Source organism: Pantherophis guttatus, chromosome 5 (assembly GCF_059756535.1).
Source record: "Pantherophis guttatus breed Tessera chromosome 5, ASM5975653v1, whole genome shotgun sequence".
In the NCBI taxonomy this organism is placed as follows: Eukaryota; Metazoa; Chordata; class Lepidosauria; order Squamata; family Colubridae; genus Pantherophis; species Pantherophis guttatus.
The window spans coordinates 25,956,161-25,975,777 of NC_142067.1; the positions used below are offsets into that span (position 1 = coordinate 25,956,161).

General features: G+C 35.9%; 1 protein-coding gene across 6 annotated transcripts in view; it reads right to left on the minus strand.

The window, feature by feature from the left end:
- Positions 1 to 562: 562 nt before the first annotated feature.
- The window catches only part of LOC132708967 (uncharacterized), a 30,266-nt gene continuing 11,211 nt past the window's right edge, over positions 563 to 19,617 (minus strand). For 2 of the 6 annotated variants that reach the window (XM_087894768.1, XM_087894769.1), the window contains exons 5-12: positions 19,462 to 19,538; positions 18,551 to 18,694; positions 9,805 to 9,838; positions 7,054 to 8,723; positions 4,559 to 4,644; positions 3,152 to 3,194; positions 2,696 to 2,886; positions 563 to 741 (exon numbers count right to left, since the gene is read on the minus strand). In XM_087894768.1, coding sequence (XP_087750894.1) covers positions 2,786 to 2,886; positions 3,152 to 3,194; positions 4,559 to 4,644; positions 7,054 to 8,723; positions 9,805 to 9,809 — 1,905 coding nt within the window. In that variant the 5' untranslated portion in view covers positions 9,810 to 9,838; positions 18,551 to 18,694; positions 19,462 to 19,538 and the 3' untranslated portion in view covers positions 563 to 741; positions 2,696 to 2,785. Of the gene's footprint in view, positions 742 to 2,695; positions 2,887 to 3,151; positions 3,195 to 4,558; positions 4,645 to 7,053; positions 8,724 to 9,804; positions 9,839 to 9,983; positions 10,197 to 18,550; positions 18,695 to 19,461; positions 19,539 to 19,617 lie in introns of those variants that run through there. The other 4 variants (XM_087894766.1, XM_087894765.1, XM_060686273.2 and 1 more) reach the window with 3 other exon arrangements.

Below are 19,617 nucleotides of genomic sequence, written 5' to 3' on the forward strand. Positions count from 1 at the left end.
TAGAAATAAATAATTCAGCTCTGTACTACCTTTGGCATGGTGTCCAGTTCTGTGTGTATACCACATTTTAAGGAGGATTCGGAGAAAAAAAGTGATAGAAAGAAAAGCAATAAGGATAATCTTGGGATTAGAAACTAAAATATATGAGGACATGTCTATCTAGCATTGTAAAATGCTTATTGAAGGCATAGGATAGCGTCCTCCTAGCTAGCACCAAAGAGGTATCACACAGAAGACAAGTATAACTTGTTTTCTTGTTCCAGTATGCAGGACATAAAATAATGATCTTACTATAATGGCAAGCGGATGCCAGTTAAATGTTAACAAATTTTCTAATGGTTTGAAGAGTTACACACAGTAATTCATAGGGAGGAATTCCTCTCACTGGATATGTTCAAGAAGAAGCCGGATAGACCTTAGGCCAGATATGACGTTCATCTGGAGGATGGATTTGAGGGCCTGCATGACCTTTCCAAATCTATGATATTATATCCCTTAATTTTTTTTTGGTGGGGAGGGTCATATATACATGATTTAAACAGTTGAAGCCACATTATTTCACTTTGTCCTTTTAACAATGACAATCACTCTTCACAATTTTATTTGAAAATGAAATTCAAAAGCAGCAGGTGACTCGGATAGGGATTCAAAAAGTTTGATGCTTTGTACTTTTGCTGATTCTTGAAGTTTACTTTTATTCTAGATGGTCCACCGGAGGGAAAGCCAAAAAGCAAGCACATTCTGTAATAGAATAATAATAAAAAAAATCTAGTGAAAGATCAGCCCTAAGTATAACAGTCTTATAACTGTCTCATCCACCCAAACTAAAATTCATATATTAACAATTGCAATTAAATAACATTGACAGCTCATTTTATTGGGGCTTATGTGTAGTTTCAGTTGCAAATAAAATTTTAGATATTTTTAACTTACTAATTAATGCATTTCTCCACATTATAATGGTACTTTTGTTAAATAATCTTTCCCTCTGGATAATTACCTTTCTTGCATCTGCTTTGCACAAAATAGCTTAATTTATAACCAAATGTTATGCTCTGATCATAAATAAAAATATTTATATAATGTTATTAAGACATTTTAAAGTTATGCAAGAACTTACAATTTAAAATTCAACACAAAACAGGTATCATCATGGCAGTATTCCAAGAAGTTCCAAACATAGGATAACAACAACAAAAAAAAGGATCTGAGGGTCTTAACAATGGAGGATAGTGGATAGGGATGCAACCAGATACAGATAGTCCTCAACTATCCTGGGAGGACAAGCCGAGACAGAATTACAGTAGTAAATTGTGCCAATTATTATGACCGACCCAATTTTATGACATTCTTGTAGTATCACAATGGGGTTTTTTTTGCCAGAAACTGCAAGTAAACACCAGTTTCTTGCAAAAACATGATAGTTTGTGGTCACATGACTGACCATGGGATGCCATAAAAGTGGGCCAGGTTTCAAGTGCAAAAAATGCAACCATGTGCCTGGAGTGGGTGACTCTTAGAACTTGAATCTGGGTTTTTAGTACCATTTGATGGGGGTGGGGAGGGTCTCATAAATTTGAATGGTCATGAAGTGACCAGTCGTTAAGTAAGCACTACCTGTATAAGTAAAAAGATAAAAAAGGATGGTCATGGAAGAATATGAAGGTAAGGAAAGACATCTTTGTGAGATCTTGAAGGACGGTAAAAATTATTGCAGTTGTTTTAGGAGGACATATTGGGATCAAAAAACCAGAAAGAGAACCAATTATCTCAGCAAAACTTTGGATAAATATGAAGAATCCATATTAAACCAAGAATCAGAAGAAAAAAATTTGAAGGAGATAGCAGAAACAGTTCTTTTTGTTCAGGAGATAATTAAGAATTACTGCATGTTTGTACAGGACTTCAGGCCCCACATTGCATATGATCCTTGAAAGCTTTGGGGTATGACTGCCTAAACCTTTCTAGTTTGGGACAATTTAAATTTTTGTTTTGGGTAGTTTTAAAAACCTGCATTTTTAAAATGGGATGGAAGAGGAAAATTAAATACATGGGGAATAATATTAACTGAATATAATTAATTTAAATTACAATAAAATAAAAATTAAATTAATCCAATTTAGATTCCATCCCAGATTCACCTACTCTTTTTCATACTAACTACTTTTCACATACAGCCTCTGTTATGCCACTGATAAGTTAGTGCCCTTGGCCTGGAAAAGATTGCACACTGGTGTTGTAAAGGGAGTTATGGCACAATTTGGTTAGAAATAGTCTACAGAGAACAAATGGGACGGAGGAATCAAAAACTAAAGTAATACAATGTCCTCTTTAACAGAGTGGTAAGATGCTAGGGAATTTTCACACTGAACTATGGGTAACCAACAATACTAAATAATACACATTTTCAGCAATTATGGTTTTAAAAAATATATGAGCCTACTATTGCCACAGTAATATTGATCTTCTCTTGGTAAAGCCATTTTTTACTCTTGGTAATATTCAAAACAAACCAATCAATTCCTTTTTTCTTTATCCCGTCATTTTTTCTACAATGCAAAATTCACCTCAACAATTGAGACTAGCAAAACCAGAAGCAAACATGTTGACTCTGTGGAGCTCCAGTCTATGAATTTCATATTCAGAATGGGTCAAAGCTTAGAGCTAACAGAATCAAAATATTGGAAGAAATTACCTTTCTCCAAAAAAAAGGTTGATTGTTTTTAAATAAAATTTCAGAGAAGCTAGCATTATTGCTTGGATTATGTAGCTTGAAACAATTTTTTCAGAGCAATGATGATTCTCCAAAAGACATTTCTGGTTTTATCTCTGAAGATTTTCTTTCTTGACCATCCTTATTTGAACCCTGGAGAGCAGCTGCAGCAACTACAGATAGAGAGACAGTATAAAACAGTGTAAGGATTTTACATGCCTTTGTTTCTGTGCTGGTCAGGATCTTTCACCAGAAGGAACAGGACAGGATTCCCAGTTCCCAGCATCAATCTGTGGTCACTTGCTTACCTGGCTCTATACATTGATGCAGTATTGCCACTTTAATCTTACTACAATGTTGTATTATGACAAATATTTTGTGCTGGTTATAAATCAGCAAGTCACAAAAAGTCATAAAAACTCACAAAATTGTACTCACCGAGCAAGGAATTCTCTTTCAGTAGGTTATTTTCCTGTTTCTTCTGCAATAAAATATAAAGGAAAATGCTATATGTACCTTATATTTCTTCTGTCCACAGGAAAAAAAACATCCTTTAGCAAAGCAGGACCTGACAAAAGGAACAAGCAATGCTTGTTCCATCATCACATCCATTTTGTTGTGAGCTGTGGTGGCAGAGTGGTTAGAATGCAGTATTGCAGGCTAACTTTGCTCATATTGTCAGGACTTTGATTCCTTTGATCCTGACCGGCTCAAGGCTGATTCAGCCTTCCATCATTCCGAGGTGGGTAAAATGAGGACCCAGATTGTTGGCAATATGCTGACTCTGTAAACCACTTAGAGAGGGCTGTAAAGCACTATGAAGTGGTATATAAGTTTAAGTGCTATTGCTATTGTCTAATAATTGCTGTGTATCATTGCATAAATTACTAGGTATAATTTAACATGACTAACATCGGGGTGAAATCTAAAATTTTTCCCTACCAGTTCTGTGGGCATGGCTTGGTGGGGGGGTGTCCTGTGACTGAGTGGGCGTGGCCAACTCAATGTCACTCACAACCATGCCCACTCAGTCACAAGACCCCCTCCCACCAAGCCACACCCACAGAACCCGGTAGGAAAACTTTTTAAATTTCTATTCTGCCACCCACTCGTCACCCGCTCTCTCTTCGCTTTGGGTCGGGGGCCAAGGCTCAGGGATGCGCCATTCCCTGGGGCCCTGGAGCCACCCCCTGCTCATTGCCTGCCTCAACCAAGTCGGGGAATGCACCATTCCCCAATACCAGCCTTGCCCTGGAGCCACTGCCCGCTCTCTCATCACCAAGCGGCGTGTCCTTACCTTTCTCCCGCAGCTGGCTGTCAGGGAAGGCAAGCACCCGAAAGTTACCGGAGTCGCTCAGTTTCCTTCTTGAATGAGCTGCCACCATCGCCGCCCTGGTCCATGCGCCAGCTGCGCAAGCACACACCCAATCTGCCACTGATGAGTAAATTAAATAAATGGTGCGCTTGTGCAGCTGGCGCATGGACCAGAATGGTGATTGTGGAGGCTCATTCAAGAAGGAGAGTGAGCGACTCCAGTAACTTTTGGGTGCTTGCCTTCCCTGACAGCCAGCCGCGGGAGAAAGGTGAGCAGTAGGATACACCGCGTTGCGAAGGGTGAGCAGGCAGCGGCTCTGCGGCAAGGCCGGAGTTGGGGAATAGTACTTCCCCAACTCTGGAGAATGGGGCGGGTGGGCGGAGCCTCCAGCTGCCATTGCTATCGGTTCTCGGAACTACCAGCCATCATTGCTACCGGATCGGCCGATCCGGTCCGATCTGGTAGCATTTCATCCCTGACTAACATCCATCAATTATTTTGTATAATATATAGGTGAGTAATGGCCATACCTCCACAGATGTCTTCCATTGTAAATAGATCTCCTTTGATATTTCCCAGTCAAGAGGAACTACATAATCATCTGGCGATAAAATATCTACAAAACAAGATCACACAAAGTGTTTTTAATCTACTCATAGGTTTGAAAGTTTACATTAAATAGGTGTGACAGTCATTTTATTGTAAATCAAGCCCAAGAGCACATTGGTTATTTAATTATGATGTTACAATTAATGGCATAGCATTGAATTTGCAAGATAACTGGGCTATTAAACTTGATTCACTCTTACACATATCACTTTTTTACTTAAGGCTTATCAACTTAAAATTGGGTCTTGTGCTGAATGAAATGAAAACTATAAAGTTTTTTTTAAATTATTTGAGATATTATAGTGGGAGCAATGAAAATAAAATATGCAGTGTGACTTCATTTATTGTTTATTGAAATTGTCATTGTTTTATATACCTGATGCTTTGGAACTGCATAAATGAAGGTATGTAATCCAGGATAGAAAATGTTTGTTATAATTGCAGCAGTCAAATATGAAATACAGGTAGTCCTCAATTTACAACAGTTCATTTTGTGACCATTCTAAGTTACAACGTCACTGAAAAATGTGACTTATCCCCTTTTTTCATAGTTACAACCTTTGCAGCATCCCCATGATCATGTGATCAAAATTCAGATGTTTGTCAACTGGTTCATATTTATGACAATTGCAATGTCCTGGGGTCACGTGATCACCTTTTGCAATCTTCTGACAAGCAAAGCCAATGGGGAAGCCAGATTCACTTAACTCAAAACAGACTGAATCCAGTCTCTGAACTATGGTTTGTCCTTTACCACAACATCACCACATACTACATTTACTGCAACAGATATAGTGCAGTAAGGAGGTATAAAGAAAAAAAATTAGAAAAAATATGAACAATTGGGGAACCATAATATCTGAATGGATTTTACAAAACAATAATGGAAAGACAACTTGGATGAGTAAGGTAGATATAAATTTAACAACCAGTTATTGATAGATTTAGGCAAGGAGAGGGTGCTTTCCACACTTAGACTGGGAATATCAGCTGGCCAACTGTGTGTGTGATTTTTTTTTATGTTTTGATTTTTTTGGAAGCCACCAGAACCATTTGGAAGTGGGCAGCATATTCCGTTCTAAAACAAACAATTGGAATTCTTCTGGCAGTTTCCTTTGGACAGAGATAATTGGTTTTTAAGGCTCTATGAGCCCTTCCATCTTAGGTAATGGATTGGAAAGAGCAATCAACCCCAATTCACCTCAATAGCAAGAATAGTGTTGCATTAATGGTGATCATGATCTTGGCTCAGTTGCTTTTAGAGACCACTTGCTGCTACTGCCATTCCACTTTGGATGAAATGATGAACTCATCATTTCATCCAAATTGGGAACTGTTTCTTAAGATTTAAAATGGGGATCATTGGCAGAGAGAATGACCAACAGCTAGACTAGAGCTCAGCTGTGATTTTGAAGGTTGCTGCTCGCTGGATCAAGAAAGTTGATTTAGGCAACTGTAAGATGGCATCTCAGTGGTAGTAAAACCAGTAGGTGTTTTCACCCTCATCAATTATTCACTCTCTCTTTTCAGCCAAGGAACAGTTGATCCAGTTGTAGTAAATTGAATTTTAAAGTAGAAGCCAAAGATTCATTCAATACAATTGGTTAGCTTTCAGTCTATATGTTGAAGCAACATGACATAAGGTGAGTCATAGTATTTATATTTTGTTATAAAATGATTAATAAGCTAGAGATGATATTGTGTAGTATCCTTTGTAAAGCTACATGGGGAAAAATCTAGAGAGTTTCATTTAAAAGTTCTAGTATTACTAACTGGCAAAATTAAACTATTGTCAGTGTGGTGACCAACTGAATAGTATGATCATGTGACCAGAATAAGAAATATCAACAAGACTGTGAAAATTATTTGTTGTAGTGATGTTGACATTGGTCCTATAAGCAAAACACTCCCAGAATAGTTTGAACAGTACTACCGTTATCTATAAAACATTCTCAAAGAGAAAAGGCATCAAGGGCTGGAATATTTTTAAAATATCAATCTTCTCACTTGAACTAAATATTTGAAAACCTAAAACTATGGCATTGCTTAAGCAAATGTGGAACTGATGTGCCCATTTACGGGACATGATTAAGAAACATGTAAAATAATTAAATACACAGAAAATAATTTAAATTGAAAATTGGCAAGCCTGAAATCTAAACATTAATCACAGGATTTTTATGAGGTTACTCTTAGTTCACGAAGGTATACCCTAATCATTAACATTAAAATGGGATTTTCAGTTTTTTTAACCTGGCATTTTTAACCCCCAAAGTAAGCAATAACATTAACTTCTGTATAAAAAGGCAATGAATGCTAAAAATGTGTGCTAAAGTTTAACCTACTAAATTATTTTTTAAAATTCAACTATATGAAATTCTACATTTTCCTCAACTTTATTTTAGCTAATAATTACCTAATGGAACTCCTGGAGAACCGAAAAGTTCTACTAGTTGAAGTGCAAATCTTAGTGATAAAGGAAGCTCCATATTACTGGATTTTGTATATGCGGAATCTTGAACATCTTTGATCTGAGAATTTACTTTTTGTTCACGTTCATTAATAACTTCCATATTTTCAAAAGGTTCAGCCATAGTGTTTGTAAGGCATTCAGTAATTAGTTTAACTGAATGCAAAATATCTGGCTGAGTAGTTGAAATATCTGGAGATATCTTTTCCTTTTCTTTAATTTCTATTGTTACATCACATTCAAACAATTCTTGCTCACTTGGTGAGGAAGCTTTACACGAAACAAAAGTACATTCATGAATTGGAGTATCAGATTCTTTTGTTGAAATATTCACAGATTCGTCTGCAAGTTGATTGGAACCATTGTGTAAGGGAAGTTCCACATCAAAATCAGAAAATTCAACTACTGCATTGTAATTGGATGCTTGAAGTTCACAGCATTGTTTGTTCTTTTCTAGAATGTCTTTATTTGAAATGCCTTCTTTCTCTGTTACTGTATCTATATTGTTTAGCACTTTCTGATTCTTTTTAGGAGGAATATGCCGTGGTAAATCAAAGTTTGGGGCCAATTTGAAGATTCTTTTATATTTCTCTTTTTTCTTTGGTAAAGCTAATATACATTCATCAGTTGTGAAACTGGCTTTCTTTCCACTTCCTCTGACAAATTCACTAGCATTATCACATATCTTATTTTCCATTAGCAATAATGACAAAGGCCTATTTGTTGTATTGTTACTTTCATGCAGAAGTTTTCCACTGTTTTCCTTCACTAATTCTTTACTAGAATTATAATCAGTTATTTCTGTTGTTGCATCTGAAAGCATCTTCTTAGGCCTTTTGACCTTTTTTGGTCTTTGCTGAAACATTTTAGATACATCCTCAGGCCAAATCAAACAGGATTCATTTTTCTCTGTCTTGGTCTGAAATTGTTCATCAACCAAATCAAAGGAAAAGAAAGCCCAGGAATTCATTTCATTACTTTTTGAAGTTCCATGTGGATGTGGAAGAGTTGTTTCCTCTTCATTGCTTAACTTTTGGTTTCCCTGGACCAAGTTTTCAACAGATGTATTTTTGTTTTCTTTTTCAGTCAATACAGTATTTTTTCTTGCATCATTTTGATCTGATTGTTGAAATGAATGTTGACTATGATCTAAAGTGTTGTTGTCACTTTCTGCAAGCGATATGCTTTTGATCCCATTTGATAAATGACAATTGGATAATTGGCCACCTATATTTTCATTAAGAGTAATTGATAGTGATACATCTTCAGTAATATCTGCGTTTAGTGACTTCTTTAAAGACATTGAATTCACCACGACAGAATGAAGGAATTCCTTTTTTTGCAATTCAGAAAGCTGTAAATAATTATACTTCATTGAGTCATTCTCACTGTCAAATTTAGCTTCATCTGGATGGCCAGTCACTAATTCTGATTGTCCATTGTCTTCTGAATTTTCTTGCTCACTGTGTGATAAATCCCCATCACTTGGAATTAAATGTCCATCTGATTTTATGTCCACGGATGTAATAACAGCATTTTTTATTTTTCTGTTCCTCCTTCGTTTCTTTTTTTGTTTTATCTTGTGTAATCTGTGTTTCCTCTTTACAATCAGTTCCCTAAATAGAATAAAGAACTAAATATGAACAAATTATTATGAATGCTCTTAGTGCAGGCATACACATCATGACTAATTATATAACTCATGGAGCATCCCCTTAAGACAGCTATGGAGTGATCCAACTTTAATCACATCAACAGATTCATAACATTTTTTTAAATATTCAAAAGTTCCACAGAAAATATTTTGTACTTAAATCTTAGATAATAAAACAGAATGTACTTAGCAAGCTTAAAAACAGAACAGGATGTTGTGCTGGCATGATATATTAACCAGCATGAAACATTCATATATATACATATATATATATATATACATACATACATACATATATATATATATATAAAATTTTTAAAAATTATTTTTAAAAACGTAAACATAAAATACATCTTTTCAAAACGAAGCATTGATTGCGTCATAAATTGGTACAAATCACTAACAAATCTTAATTTTCAATTAACACAACTTAATATTTTACTCAATTATTTCCCTAAATTCTGTGTATTTAACAATGCCATTATCCCAAAAACCCGTTACTTAGAAACATTCCTATATATTTTTGTTGTTACATGAGAAGGCATTTCTAACCAGAAAATACTAGTACAAAAGATCTATTCAAGTTGTAATATAGAATTCATTACTTTTTTCTAGTTAGTTATGGAAGACATAAGAAAAAAATCCTCTCTGATTATGGTTTCATCATGGAACTGTTACAAGATGCCTGTAGTGTGTTTGATGGATATTTTTAAAATAGGTATCAAAGACCAAACTGCTCCAATCTGCTTTTAACTGAAATTTGGAATTCATCCATATCTTTAAGTTCTAGTAAAATTCATAGAATATCATTTACATTAAAGTGGATTTCTGTCTGGAGAAAAAAATGTTAATTTACATTGTTTACTTCATTTCATAGTTTTACTCATGTGCAATTTTGAAATGATGTTTTGCCCTGAAAAGATACATAACATACATAAATTATTACTGGGAGGATGTTGGTTTTAAAATTGAAAGAGTGGTTACCATTTTCAGCCTCTAACATGCCATAATATTTTTATTAATACAGTATTATTTGACCTCACCTCATCTTATTCTCAAATTGTTTATGGATAATCCCTAAATGAAGAACAAAGCACATAAAATATGTTAGCTGACATCAACTGGCTAATTTATGCATCCATTCATATAGAATTCCATAATTGAATTTATGCATGGACACTATGGAACAGAAATGTTGAAACAGACTGGCATTAGGTCTCACCTAGCATGGTTCTTCTTTCCTTCAGTCAATTAAGTATAAATTCTGTATTTATTCTCACTTTCATTTCTCTACTTGATTTCCTGAGAGATTTTTGATTGCAAATTTGTCAGAGTAGGAAATTCTTGTACACTGTAAAAAGCTACAGTATATATGCTAAACTATCATACATACAGTGTTTATGGTTGTGTCTGTCTCTCCCTCTGTGTATAGTCTCTATAGGGAAAAGCAAAATCAAGATTCTAATCAGCTGTTCACTCCTTCATATGAATAGTAGCCACAAGTCTATTTGCAGTCATATGTCAACATATACCAAGGAGATAGATTCAAACTTGCAACAGAAGAGGGTAAAAGTTATGTATTACTAAAACTGTCTATCATGACTTTAAACTACCGTAGATGAAAGAGTGTATCATAGAGCAACAATTTTTGAACCAAGAGACCTCAAATGGACTAATTTGAGGAATGTGTCCGAAATCTGAGATCCAAGACTGCTGAAGGAATGAAATTTTAAAAAGTTGTAGCTGCTTCAGTGCTACTGGCTCCTGTTGCACTGCTGGGCTGCTGCTATGGTTACATGATCTTCGTTTTCAACATTCTATCTTGCAATCACCCACTGTCCCACCAAACTATAGCCACTTACCTGCTTGTTGAGTAGGGTAGGATAGGAAAGGGAAGATCTCTGATGCTTCCTGCCAGATTCCCTCAAGGAAACTCAATGAGGAAGCCAGCAGGAAGTCGCTCCTGATCCTATTGCTTCTTTGCCAACCCTTGGTCATTCTGTTTCTCTCTTTAAATATCTCTGAAATGATGACCCAGTGGGGCATGAGGTGGAAATAAATTTAGAACTGTTCTTCCTTATCTACCATTTTTCTCTTTGTGTGCAGGGAGTAATTCAAAACTAGCATTTTCTGTTTATGATCTTCATGGTAGCAGGAAGAGGGGTGATTCTTAGCACCTTATTTTGCCACGTTAATTGCATTTTCTGTCACTGTGCTCAAAATCCAAAACATTGTATCACACACATAGTTGGTATTGGCAATAATAAGGCCTAATATTTATACTGTAAATTTATGGATAAATTAACCTCCTCTTAATGAATACCATGGGATTTAGTTCTGAATGAACATGTATAGGACTGCATTATTAATCACTGTTAATAATAATCATACTTACCTGGCGGGGGACATACCTTGATCATATTAATCACTGTTATCTACAATCACTTAGGTTTGTTTTATTTACTGTCATATGTACATACACAGGTCATAATATATATAAATTCAAAAGAAAAATCTTAAATTAAAATTTATTTTGTTCCCTTCTATGTAACATTAATAGGTAATTTAATATTAATATTTATTATTTTAGTGTTTTATCTTGTTTTTACATGGTTGTACGCTGCCTACGGTCACCTCTTAATGAGATGGCTGGCATACAAATTTAATAAATAAATTCATACATGAATATAAGAGATGCAATGTCTGGTTCAAAGAAAAGACAGCAGAAATTTCTGAAAGCTACATTGAAAAATGTTTGTGATATTTGAAAAGACAAATGTATTCAACACCTTTAAACTTATCTATTTAGTTATTCTTAACTCCCATCCTGATTGTGTTCCTAAGAGCCTTACAAGACCTTGCTGTTCTCCTAGGCAGCTTAATTTTAAATTCTTAACAAACCAATGCAAAAATCAAGTACATGGTCTAGGGCCGTGTTGGTGAACCTATGGAACGTGTGCCAGAAGCAGCACGCAGAACCATCCCACGAGGGATGCGCGGCCTCATTGGCTCCTTGTCCACGTTCCTGTGCACACACGTGCGCCAGTCAGCTGGCCTTCGCACGAGCGGGACTGGCGAATCCCGGAAGAGCAGCATTCCATCACGCATGCATGAGCCGGCACCCGAACTTCCAGGTTTACATTGCGCGCATGCGTGATGGCCAGCTGTTCATCGGGCACGCATCCGTGCTGGAAACAGGAAGTTTGGGTGCTGGCTCGCGCATGCGTGACGGAACGCTCTTCTGGGTTTTGCCACTTCCGTGCGTGCAAAGGCCAGAAAGGCCACACAGTCCAAGTGGGATGGTTTTGCGTGCCATTTTTGGCATGCAGACTGGCACATGGTGACATAAAAGGTTAGCCATCACTGGACTAGTGCAAAATCCCCAAAATTCAAATCTTGACTATGGCTGATTGAAATGTGTCCCATCACTATTTGATTATTTTACCATGATTTACTGAATAGGAATCCAAACTAAACCATCCACATCCACAACCCTGGGCAGCTTACAAAACAGTAAAAACAACCCCTCCAACCCAAATAATCAGAACTAAACAAAAACTGAGTAAAACTCACAATGACCTTGGACAACTCTCCCCTGCACAATCTTGCTGGGATCCAACCTCATGCTACCCCAATGCTCTTGAAAAGAATCAGCTCTTCAAGGCTATTTAGAGGGTAGATGAAAAGTAGTCTCACAAATAACCTGGTCCCATGCCATTTAGGGTTTTAAAGGTGGCAACCAACACCTTGCACTGTAACCAGAAAATAGAAGCTAGCGCTGCTCACACAGTGGTGTAATATGAACATACCATACAGCAACCAGAACTGCATGTGCTGCCAATTCTGAACTAGTTATAAGTTCCAGATGGTCTTCAAAGGCAGCCATCTGTAATCATGGAAATCCACTAGGAAGTCACCAGTGAGCAAGGACTCCTGACCCATGAATGGTGCAACTGGCACACAAAATGGATCTGTGCAAAAGCCCTCCGAGCCATGGTTGCTATCTACTCCTCAAGCAGGAGCCACAAGCTAGGAGGATCCCAAAGTTGTGGACCAGCTCTGTTCAGGTGAAGGCTACCCCATCAAGTGTCAAAGAGGACCAAAAACAGAAGAGTCTCTTGCTAGGGGTGAGGCAAACTCAAGTCCTCCTGATTCAAATCCTTACAGCCTCCAGGTATTGGACCAACACTGGATAATGTTATTTGGCCAATTGGGTGGAAATATATAGCTGGATATCACCAGTATATTGATACCGCATCCTGTGCCACTGGATAATCTCTCCCCATCTCATATAAGGAGGGGTGAGACTTAAGCACTGAGGTTCTCCTTATTACAGGGTACTAGCATTTAACCTATCCTGTCCCACCAACACTGACAGGAACTGGTTACAGAGGAAAGAGAACCACATCCAAACAGTGCCTCCCACTCCCAGCTCCAGGAACCAGCACAGAAGGATACCATAGTCAATAGTATCAAAAGCTGGTAAGAGGTACAGGAAAATCAGAATGGATGTACCATCCCTTCCCAAGCTCTTCACAGGTCATACACCAGTGCCACCAACACCTTCTCTATGTCTTATCAATGCTGTAACAGTCTGAACCCTGATTGAAAAAGATCCAGTTCCAGATCACTTAATCCAGGGTACTTTGAAACTGAGTGCCTAACTTTCCGTAAAAACAAAGGTTGGATGGAAGTTATTTAACATTGTTTCTTAAAGTGTGGTACTCAGAACTGGGTGTATACTCAAGCAGGGTCTGACTAAAACAGAATAAACTGGAATTATCATTCCTGTGATTTGGAAACTATTTTCTTAAAATTATATTTGTCCTTTTGCAGTCATATTTCACTGTTCTCTGATAATCAGTCTGTAATAATCTTTTATTCCAATATATTTTTCACAGGTATTATTACTAAGCTGCATGCTAAGCCTTTGCATTTGATTTCTGCTTCCAAAATGGGTACTGTAACTTGGCATTGTCTATTTTTCAGATCATCAGGACCACCCCCAACAACTATTGCCTAGAAGCCGATTTTTACAAAAAAGACAAAGTGCTCCCTCCAACAAAATGAATAAACAAATAAAAATTAAACGTGACTTTTTCCTGCCTTAGGAGATCTGCCACAATTCCACGTTTTTAAAAAGATGTATTGATTCTTGTACAATTTGTTACTTTATCTATTGCTCCATTTTATTTCCTTTTTAATGTTTCATTTTTAAAGTTTCTACACTACTCAATTTCTAAATTACAGGTAGTCCTTGAATTATGACCAGTCACTTAACTGTTGTGAAGTTGATCTTTTAGGCAAAACTCACCACTCCCAATATCTTTGCTAGAAACATTAGTGTGCATCTGCTTTTACAAGAAGTGTAATTGAATGCACCCCCTCAATTTACAAATAGCTTGTCTGTGCAGGAAGCCAAACAGAAGCTACTCATATTTCCTCCTCGTCACCTTTCCTCCCATCCTTTTTGTGCACCTCAATTTTCCCAATGCACATTCGGGACTCCCTTTTTTCTTATTCATAGAAGTCACCAACTTCATACATGTCATCCCTCCTCCTTTGCTGCTGGGACACAAGATGGTATTGGAAATACTGGCCATCTGATTCATCTTGTGCAAGTTTATGGAGAGGGGGAAGAGGAGGGTCCTTTGAAGTTTTCACTTAGGCACCTTCTTCTCCGCTTAAGCCCAACAGGGACCTGGTGGGACTAGGAAAAGGCCTATGGGGACCCAATGAGTGGGAAGCAGCACATGGAGTGTCTCATGGGGTAGGGTGACCTTTGGAGAGCTGGCCTATGCCTGTGTTAGTCCACCCAGGACTTCTAAGGCATCCCGTGCTTCACTTAATGAGCCACACATTTGTTTAATAAGTCACTGGGGGGAGCAGGGATGGGAGGATTGATGCTTCTCTTAAGGCCATCATCACATGAAAACATAATGGCCAAGCTCCATTATTTCAAGGATTACCTGTATACATCATATTTTACAAAGGCAAGATTGAAATAAAGTTAAGTTTAACTTTAAAATACATTAAATCTTAATAGCATTACATAAAGTATTTCAATTTTCAAAAATATATATTATTGTTACCTGTAGGATTAGGGTATAAATACTGGAAATAAATTAAGTACATAGTATTAAAAATATGTATATACTGTTTTTCCATACTGTGACTCTTAAAAGCAGTTTACAATAAAATGATTAGGATTCCATAATACAGCCACTAAAACAATATAAAAATAACATTAATTATAAATAAGAAGGAAAACAAAAATAACCATTAATACAACACTCAGTCAGTGAAATATTGTAAAAAAAGCCAAATTATCAACAGGTATAAAAAAGATGTAACAGTAGGTCCTCACAAATTTGCAGGGAAGGGCCACCTGTAAAATAACTGCAAGAGAATGTTTGCTTTTAGCACATGCAGGAAGATCTTCCTTGACTACGTCCATCAGATATGTGCTTTCAAATAGTTTATGTCAAAAGCAAAACTATCTCAGTAACTAATTGGAGGGTACTGTAAATTCTTTAGGGTATCCCACTGAATAAATTAGTGGTTACTTCTGGAATAAAATCAGTGATAGTGCCATACATAGAACATTGCAGTAATCCACCAGATGTGAACAATTAAGGTCAAACTAACCTATGCTGGAAAGGGAGCAGGAGCTGATATACAACTAAAATTACAAGCACCCCAGATGACAGGTTATTGTGCCATAACTGATGACCATGACCCTAGAAAGACTTCCAAGCTATGTGCTTCTTAAATGAGGGCAATATGTAAGTTCTTAATTCCCATATCTGGTAATTCCCCACAAGGTCTTGCAAGATTCAACCTCAATTTATTGGCCCTCCTCTATTTCCTAAATGCACTAGTTTCAAATCATAACTCACTTTCTTCTGTTTCTGATGTTATAGAGAAGAACTCAAATGTCATTAGCATAATGATGATACTCAGACCCCAAACACCTAACAACCACAGTAGAATTGTTAAGTAGTATTGAGAACCAAAATGTGCCTTGCGAGTTTCCCCAACCCAACTCCCTCATATGCACAGGGATATACACATTTGTTTTCCTACTGATTTTTTTTTTTTTAAGCTGGAACCCAATCCGTTCAAACTGACATAAAGGTGAAGACTTGCCTTGCTTGCTCACATGCTTGTTTCACTTTTGTGGCAACAAGATGATGATTAATACAAAAGTAGAAAAAGTGGAGCTTGTTGTATGCTATAAGCAAAAGTACAAAATTGGGGACAAATAATGTCTACTTCTGAAAGGAAAAGTCACCTCCATATCATATGAGGCTTTTCTGGTAGACCAGATCAGAAAAAACAGTAATACTAGAGCTGCATTTTATTCAGATAGACTATAACAACAGAATCTTGCAAGTTTGATAGAGTTTCTCTTTCCCTTGTTCCCCAGTGAGTCAGGAAAGAGCCAACCCAGGTTCCTTCTTAATGTTACCTCTTTTTTAGCCTTAAGGAATGCTTTTGTCTTTTTTGTTTAGGTAATGGTTCCTGAATCTTTGCCTCAAAGTTATCTCCCTAGTTTTCTGCATATCATGATCAGCTAGATAATTATGCTGAGATGAACAAAGGCAATATTCTTATTACTAATGACAAAATATGTAGTATTAACTTGCAAAATACTGGTGCACCGATTAATAGTTATAAGCACACATTGTTAAATGCAAAGTTTAATATATTAAACTTAACTTAATTTTTACAAGAACCTCTTCTACTTAAAAAAAGGAAATGGCAATGGAGCAAACAAATTAAGCAGTAAATTATCCAAAATATTTTTTAATTATTTCTATTTAGTATATTTACATGCATATTTTTCAATACATTAAAGATTAGGACACACAAAAATTAATAACTATCCAGAATTCAATCTGGTGTTCGAGTCTCATTTGCATGATTCTTCAATCCTCTATGTGTTTATCTTTTAAAAGAAAAAGAAACACAAGAAACAGAAAGTCATGTTTGTATGTTTGTATAGTTATAATAAATAATAAAAAAGTAGAAAAAGTAGAGTTGTAGAGAAAAATAATTGATCAAAACTGCACTTCAGTAGATACTATTGCCAGATATTACCATGTAGTTAAAGAGATTTGGGGTTTTCAAATATGACTGTTGAAAAAAAATCACTTAACTACAGTATTCTGACTAGTAAATATTCCATCCACTTTACGAGGTAACTTTCATGAACCTGGGTGCCTTAGAGATGTATTGATTTCATTTCCCTTCCCAGCCAACATGGTCCTTAGTGAACATTTGGAAGTTGTAGGTGTAGAATGATCTACATATCCTACATTTGAATTCACTGTCAAAGGGCAAAGTGTAATGGAACCTTTATTCCATCATGTGGATATCCTGGTGAAGGCTGAAGGTTTCATACAAAATCATACAATATAAGTAAAAGTTTTCTGTAAGGTTGAGTCAGTAGAACAACATGTCAGCCTAGACATGAGAGATAAAGTGAATATTTCCATTAATAATTTGATTATCTAGAAATATTATGGAAGAGTATGTTTAAATTGTATTTCAGGCTGCTGCTTTAATAAATGTCTTTACTTTTTCAGATTTCATCCCTGAGCATGGGTATTAGGCCCTGCATAAATTTATTTCTTTTAAAATATAGTCATGAGGGCCAAATTATTTCTACTAATAGTTCTTAATAATTTATAGGAACTTTTTATACAGGGCATGCTACTCTTTAACTTCCAAAGGTTCCCATGGAGAAATGGAGCCTGGTGTAAAACTCAATTCCATTGAGACTGGATTGCTGAAACAGTAGTACAAAACCATGCAAAAAGAAGAGGGATTCAATTTATTACATGGCATTAGCACGAAGACCTTTTGTGAATTCAGCCACAAACGTATCATGAACTGGATACTGTATATATCATATCCTAAACAAATGTAATATGGTGTAACTAATGTCAGTTTCACTTTTTCAACATATTTGATTGTATTAAATTTTTTGTAAGAAAACTAAGTACCCATATCAAAAGGCACAACATTTAACATACCATAATAGCGTGGATTTAGAATTTGATAAAAAAGTTCTATGTGAGAACTGATTTATAAGAATACAAATCCCATGCTGCATGCTGATATTCAAAGTCACAGATTTTAACTGCAGAATCTTGCTACCACTTTTGCAACTTACAACTTGCACAGATAAAATTCTGTACAGATCAGAAAATGGAAACGTAAGAACTTCAGCTGAATGTCAATGTTTGATTGATAAGCTTCATAATAACATAACTGTTATCAATAGATATGGAGAACTTGAAATGCTACTAAAAGAAGAAAAAAGAATTGTTCAAATGTAATTCCTATATTAAGTGTTACCCTATTGTTATTTGTTTATTAAAAATCCATGATATTCTATTGAGAAAAAAAAACTGCTCAGCAGTTTGTGGTATAAGTGAAATGTTGCACTAAAAATTAGCGATTATCGCAAGTTTCAATAAAATCAAGATTAGTACAAATATAAAATGTGAAAGTATTTTACATTTTAATATTAAACATTTACATTTTTATAAATAATTCCAAGATATTTAATCTGCATTAAACCTATTTTAGTCACAAAAGAAATTAACTGCATATTTAAAAATGATCAAGGAATTAAAGTCTTTTCAATAGATTGTGTAATTGTGTACTCTAATTGTGTATAAATGGCAAGCTATTACTGATAAAGAAAATGGACCTTAAATGTATCCTTGCTTATGTGATACATTACAAGTATTCCAAGAGACTGAACAGTCTCCCCACCTCTGTCTTCTTTGTAAATATGGTCTTTGTGAAGTTTTATGAAAAGGAAGCACTGAATTCATGACAATGGGTATCGAAATTTGATATTCATATCTTTCCAGCATTTGCACAATCTTCTCACGACTGACCCCATGTTTATTCCTCCTATAAAAGAAAATAATTTAAAGAGATAAAAATCCGATCATCTTGGAATACCACTTAGAATGCCTTCAGTTTGTGTTCTTCAAAAAAAATTGCAAGGACCAATATATATTTAAGTGGAAAAACATCAATTGAGCAGTGATTTTGAATGTAAAAGATGTTCAAAAAAGTAGCAGCAGCATGAAATATTTCTTCATTTCCTTTGTTTAACTGCTGCCAAGTATCCTGGCACAGGGTACCACTGATATATTGGATTTGTAATACCTGAATGGACCTCTGGGGCAAGTCAATAATAGGACTTGTATGTAGCCTGCAAGCCCTAGGGAATTTGTGGATCAATTGAATAACAAAAGGAGATTGTGAATGAAACTCTATGAGCATAAAAGGAAACTGTAGTTATAAGATGTATACCAAGAAGTTGGTGTTGACTCTTAGAGATCACATAGATAAATTTCCTCTACCATGATCTGTTCCTAACCTCCAAAGGTGCACCCATTGCTGTAACTGTACAGCAATTCTGCTGTCACTGTAACTGAACTATCCACCTTACTTAATTACAAGCATCAGCATAATTAAAAATTAATAAAATATCCAAGTGAAAGCACAGTGTGTCATTCTATTTCACAAAGCCTAGAAAAGAAATTAGTCTTGGAGCAGGGAAAAAAGATAATTTCAAGTTTATACAAAAGTTTTCAAAAGTTTCAAGTTGCATATTTCTCAAGTCTCATACATTTTTTTTTCAAATGAGTAAAGTATAATTTAAGTCTTACTTTTCTAGTTCTTCAGGATTAAACTTCCACCATGTATCAGGTTCATGGAATTCCACATGGTAGCCTTTTTCTAGAGCCTAAGCAAACAAGAATTACAATTATAAAAGGAATCAAATAATAAGTTTTTCTGATCTTGTCTGCAATCCTTATATACCA